The sequence below is a fragment of the Lacerta agilis genome, chromosome 4 (assembly GCF_009819535.1).
Source record: "Lacerta agilis isolate rLacAgi1 chromosome 4, rLacAgi1.pri, whole genome shotgun sequence".
Classification (NCBI taxonomy): domain Eukaryota; kingdom Metazoa; phylum Chordata; class Lepidosauria; order Squamata; family Lacertidae; genus Lacerta; species Lacerta agilis.
The window spans coordinates 2856100-2862452 of NC_046315.1; the positions used below are offsets into that span (position 1 = coordinate 2856100).

General features: G+C 46.5%; 1 protein-coding gene across 1 annotated transcript in view; it reads right to left on the reverse strand.

Annotated features, from left to right (window-relative positions):
• LOC117045026 (short transient receptor potential channel 2) overlaps positions 1-5487 on the reverse strand; it is a 58700-nt gene extending 53213 nt beyond the window's left edge. Inside the window, exons 1-3 of the mRNA XM_033145814.1 lie at positions 5443-5487; positions 3519-3642; positions 2757-2895 (exon numbers count right to left, since the gene is read on the reverse strand). Of these exons, the coding sequence (XP_033001705.1) occupies positions 2757-2895; positions 3519-3563 (184 nt within the window). The 5' untranslated portion in view covers positions 3564-3642; positions 5443-5487. The remainder of the gene's footprint in view (positions 1-2756; positions 2896-3518; positions 3643-5442) is intronic.
• Positions 5488-6353: the final 866 nt, after the last annotated feature.

Sequence of the window (6353 nt, forward strand, 5' to 3'; positions counted from 1 at the left end):
AAGTCGAAAAATTAGAATATCGTGGAAAAGTCTATTTATGTAAGCAATTGTTTCCATTAGTTAACTGGAGTTTAATATATGAGATAGACTCATGACATGCAAAGCGAGATATGTCAAGCCTTTGCTTGTTATAATTGTGATGATTATGGCGTACAGCTGATGAAAACCCCAAAGTTGAGATTGTTAATTTGGGGTTCTCATCAGCTGTACGCCATAATCATCACAATTATAACAAACAAAGGCTTGACATACCTCGCTTTGCATGTCATGAGTCTATCTCGCATATTAGTTTCACCTTTTAAGTAGAAACAAAATAGAAAATTCTTTCCAGTAGCACCTTAGAGACCAACTGAGTTTGTTCTTGGTATGAGCTTTCGTGTGCATGCACACTTCTTCAGATACACTGAAACAGAAGTCACCAGATCCTTAAATATAGTGAGGGAGTGGAGAGGGGTATGACTCAGAAGGGTGGTGGGAATGGGTGATCAGCTGATAGGTGTGGAAAACCTGTTGAGGACTCTTAATGGCTGCAATTAGTCTTGCAGGGAAAGGCAAGGGGTGAGATGGCTAAAGATAGCTTTAGTTACAGGTGGGTAGCCGTGTTGGTCTGCCATAGTCGAAACAAAATAGGAAATTCTTTCCAGTAGCACCTTAGAGACCAACTGAGTTTGTTCTTGGTACCAAGAACAAACTCAGTTGGTCTCTAAGGTGCTACTGGAAAGAATTTCCTATTTTGTAAAGATAGCTTTGTTATGTATAATGAGATAAGAATCCAATGTCTTTGTTCAGACCAGGTTTCTCCATGGTTTTAAGTTTGGTGATTAGTTGCAATTCAGCCACTTCTCTTTCCAGTCTATTTCTGAAATTCCTTTGTATTAAGACAGCTACTTTGAGATCTTGTATAGAATGTCCTGGGAGATTGAAGTGTCCTCCTACTGGTTTCTCTGTCTTGTGATTCCTGATATCAGATTTATGTCCATTTATCCTTTGGCGTAGGGTTTGGCCTGTTTGTCCAATATAGAGAGCTGAAGGGCACTGTTGGCATTTTCAGTAGAATTACTTTTAAGTAGAATTACTGAAAGAAATGAACCTTTCCATGATAATTCTAATTTTTTGAGTTTCACCTGTATTTAAAGCAGTGTGTCACTCGCTCTGTGCTTTCAATCCTGCCTCACAGTCACAACACCAGCCCTGAAGAGCCTCCTGGATCAAGCCAGTGGCCTTTCTGGTCCAGCATCTTGTTCTCACAGGGGCCAACCAGATGCCCACGATGTGAAACCTGCAAGCAGGATACAAGCAAGAGAGCAACACCCTCCCCTCCTGCGGTTTCCAGCATCTGGCATTCAGAAGCACTGCTGCCTCCAACCACAGAGGCAAAGCTCAGCAAAACATCTACTTCTGCTTCATTGACTATGCAAAAGCATTTGACTGAGTCGACCACAGCAAACTATGGCAAGTCCTTAAAAAAATGGCAGTGCCTGGTCACCTCATCTGTCTCCTGAGAAATCTCTATGCGGGACAAGAAGCTACAGTTAGAACTGGATATGGAACAACTGATTGGTTCAAAATTGGGAAAGGAATACGACAAGGCTGTATATTGTCTCCCTGCTTATTTAACTTATATGCAGAATTCATCATGCGAAAGGCTGGACTGGATGAATCCCAAACCGGAATTAAGACTGCCGGAAGAAATATCAACAACCTCAGATATGCTGATGATACAACCTTGATGGCAGAAAGTGAGGAGGAATTAAAGAACCTTTTAATGAGGGTGAAAGAGGAAAGCGCAAAATATGGTCTGAAGCTCAACATCAAAAAAACTAAGATCATGGCCACTGGTCCCATCACCTCCTGGCAAATAGAAGGGGAAGAAATGGAGGCAGTGAGAGATTTCACTTTCTTGGGCTCCATGATCACTGCAGATGGTGACAGCAGTCACAAAATTAGAAGACGCCTGCTTCTTGGGAGAAAAGCAACGACAAACCTAGACAGCATCTTAAAAAGCAGAGACATCACCTTGCCGACAAAGGTCTGTATAGTTAAAGCTATGGTTTTCCCAGTAGTGATGTATGGAAGTGAGAGCTGGACCATCAAGAAGACTGATCGCCGAAGAATTGGTGCTTTTTGAATTCTGGTGCTGGAGGAGACTCTTGAGAGTCCCATGGACTGCAAGACGATCAAACAGATCCATTCTCAAGGAAATCGGCCCTGAGTGCTCACTGGAAGGACAGATCCTGAAGTTGAGGCTCCAGTACTTTGGCCACCTCATGAGAAGAGAAGACTCCCTGGAAAAGACCCTGATGTTGGGAAAGATGGAGGGCACAAGGAGAAGGGGACGACAGAGGATGAGATGGTTGGGCAGTGTTCTCGAAGCTACTACCATGAGTTTGGCCAAACTGCGAGAGGCAGTGAAGGATATGCGTGCCTGGCGTGCTCTGGTCCATGGGGTCACGAAGAGTCGGACACGACTGAACGACTGAACAACAAAAAGCTATTGGTGAGCCTTCTCCTCCCCGAATTTGTCTAAACGTCTTTCAAAGCCATCCAAGTCGGTGGCCGTCACTGTCTCCTGTGGGAGGGAGTTCAACTCTGCGCAGCGTGAAGAAGGACTTTCAATGTTTGCTGAATCTCTCAACACTCAGCTTCGTTGGATTTCAACAAGTTCCAGTGTTATGAGAGAGGGGGGCAAAAACTTCTCTCTGTCCCTTTTGTTCCCAGAGAGGGGATTCCTTTGCCACTTCCTCCCAAATGCTTACCCACATCAATGTAGCCAATGCAGCTTGCGTGTTCCAACTGCAGCTCTGCTTTCAGTTGCCTGCTCCGGTCCTGGGGACAGCTGAGCCAGGGTCGAACCCCTTCTTCAAGCAGAAGGTTCTCCACCGGGGACTTGGGATCCTGCCCCAGAAAAAGGAGCGAGAAGGAACAACTGAGGAGCACTGTACATGACTGTACTGTTAATAATAATAATAATAATAATAATAATAATAATAATAAATTTATTTGTACCTCGCCCATTTGGTTGGGTTTCCCCAGCCACTCTGGGTGGCCTCCAACAAATATTAAAAATACCGTACATCAAAGTGTCACACATTAAAAACTTCCCTAAACAGAGCGGTATTTATCCCTCTGCGCCCACTAGATTGCGGCAGAACTGCACAGTCCACTATTTGGCACTGTAGCTGGCATCTCAAGATGCTCAGATCTCTTTTACTGCAAGTTTATAGTCCTTAATTTGAAAATGCATATGGCAGAACATCCTAGAGTTAGAAGAGGGCGAGAACTAATAGTGGTGAGACTGGGTCTAAGCTCCCCATTGCACTGCTTGTAAAATAATAGAATCAACTGGTTACCATTTGGAACACAAAACGAGCCAGTTATATGATAAGTTAGTGACATGATATTAACTGGTGGTTTTTTTTAAAAAAAATAAAAATCAACGTCCAAAGCTTTCAACTATTTTTAAATACAGTAGTTGTTTGCCGTATACTAGATGTTTTGAGCTAGTACATGGATGTTACCTGAAATGTGAAAGACACAACATATTTGATTTTGACTGGAGCCATTTCCAAGGATTCAGTGAGTCGTCCTCATCTGCTCAGGTTTTCATTTCCGCTTATGGGGCTTTCCCATCCTGAGTCCCACCTGGTTTGGGGAGAAGAGAGATGGGTTTCTTTCCCCCCCCTTCCACTTCTTACTCCCTTGGGATGAGATGCCCAGGGCCTTCGCTTCTGTTCCACAGGTGAGGACGCAGCCCAGCCACAATTCACCCCCAACCTGGGAGAGGGGGGGGTGGCACTCGAATCCTCCCCTCCCTCTCGGTCACAGAGCTCAATGACGGCAACCCAGGGGAGGGTGGAATGGAAGAAGACCACGGACTCCTCTCGGCCCTGTCCTACCTCGCAGGGCGGTTGTGGCAGGGATTAAACAAGGAGGCACGATAACAATTTAATAACTGCACTAAATACAGGAGGTAGCAGCTCTTCATGGAATCATAGAATCCTAGAGTTGGAAGAGACCCCAAGGGCCATCCAGCCCAACCCCCTGCCAAGCAGGAAACACCATCAAAGCATTCCTGACAGATGGCTGTCAAGCCTCCGCTTCAAGACCTCCAAAGAAGGAGACTCCACCACACTCCTTGGCAGCAAATTCCACTGCCGGACAGCTCTTACTGTCAGGAAGTTCTTCCTAATGCTTAGGTGGAATCTTCTTTCTTGTAGTTTGAATCCATTGCTCCGTGTCCGCTTCTCTGGAGCAGCAGAAAACAACCTTTCTCCCTCCTCTATATGACATCCTTTGATATATTTGAACATGGCTATCATATCCCCCCTTAACCTTCTCTTCTCCAGGCTAAACATACCCAGCTCCCTAATGAAGAAGAGCTCCAACTTTCCTCCAATGAAAATAGGGACATCCTAAAGAACTCCGGGACCAAATCAGAAACCGGGAAGGCTTCTCTAAATCAGGGATGTCCCTGGAAAATAAGGACGCTTGGAGGGTCTGCAGGAATGAACAGCTCAAGAATCCCCGACCCAAGCCCACCTCCCAAGGGGGACCATTCCACTGCTGAATATCTCTTCCTGTCAGAAGTTTCTTCCTGCTGCTTGGTCGGAATCTCCTTCCTTGCCATTTGGATCCCTTGGTTCAGATCCTCCCCTCCGGAGCAGCAGAAAACTAGCTTGCTCCATCTTCCACGTGGAAGGCATTTGAAGATGGCTCTCCTGTCTCCTCTCAGGGACACGGGTGGCGCTGTGGTCTAAGCCACAGAGCCTAGGGCTTGCCGATCAGAAGGTCGGTGGTTCAAATCCCTGCAATGGGGTGAGCTCCCGTTGCTCGGTCCCTGCTCCTGCCAACCTAGCAGTTTGAAAGCATGCCAAAGTGCAAGTAGATAAATAGGTACCACTCCAGCGGGAAGGTAAACGGCGTTTCCGTGCGCTGCTCTGGTTCGCCAGAAGCGGCTTAGTCATGCTGGCCACATGAACCGGAAGCTGGACGCCGGCTCCCTCAGCCAGTAAAGCGAGATGAGCGCCGCAACCCCAGAGTCAGACATGACTGGACCCAAACGTCAGGGGTCCCTTTACCTTTACTCGGGTCTCCTCTCAGTCTCCTCCATTCCAGCCTCAGCATCCCCAGCTCCCTCAACTGTTCCTCACAAGGCTTGGTTTCCCTCAGAGAACTACAGTTCCCAGCACCCTTGCAAACCACAGTTCCCAGGATTCTTTAGGGAAGTTGTGCTTTGAAGGTGTGCAGCCTTGGTTTGAAGTGTACAGAGAGTTACACTTCAAGAAAGAGGGACAGTTCCCCTGGGACCTGCAGCTGCTTCCTCCCTCTTTTCCGATGCCACTGAAGGGGCACGTCTGTGTGGGCGCAGATGGCGCCACTGAGGCTGCAGAGAGTGTGGCCAAGAAGCCTTGCCGGAGGCGGTGGAGGCGGCTGGCTCCCTACCTGTGGCTGAAGACATCCTCTTCGTCCTCTTCGCAATTGGTGTGTCTTGGCGGAGGGAGAAGGAAGCGCTTTATACCAGTGTTTTTCAACCTTTTTTGGGCAAAGGCACACTTGTTTCATGAAAAAAATTACGAGGCACACCACCATTAGAAAATGTTAAAAAAATTAACTTTGTGCCTATATTGACTATATATAAAGTAATTCTCTTGAATTTTTCAATTTTTCCTGCGGCACACCAGGCAACATCTCGCGGCACACTAGTGTGCCGCGGAACAGTGGTTGAAAAACACTGCTTTATACATCTGATTCCTGACTCACAGGAAATCCCAGCCTCCCACCCACGTACCCCCCAGCAGCAAAAAACAAAATGCCACAAAATGAGTGAATGATTTCCCTGCCCAAGAAATGATCTTACATTGCATATTCTATGTTACAAAGTGCATAGTAAAAATATTTTAGAGATCTAAGATAAACAGAATAGCATTAAAAAAAAGAAAAAAGAAAAGGGGGGGGAGACGAGACCAAAAAAACCCAACCAAGACCAAAATATACAAAAAGTAAAAATACTTATGAATGAATGAATTTAACTCTTCACAACCTGGACTGCAGCACTTACCTCTTTCTCTTCCCCAGGGGGCTTCTCCTCTCAGCACTCGCGGGACCCGGGAATTCACGTATGCAAATGAGGTACCTGACTGAGAGATCTCTCGCGCCCCGCCCCAGGGATCCCGGGAGCGGCTTCCTTAGTTTCCCGGGGTTTTCTCAATCTCCCGCCAAATACGGCTCGCCACCTTGACCCTCGACGCTGATTGGCTGTTTGCTCGTCTCTCCGCGTGACGTCACCGAAACCGTTAACCTGATGGTTTGTTTTAAAGTTTTCTAAATAAATAAATGCTTTCTACTACATGGAG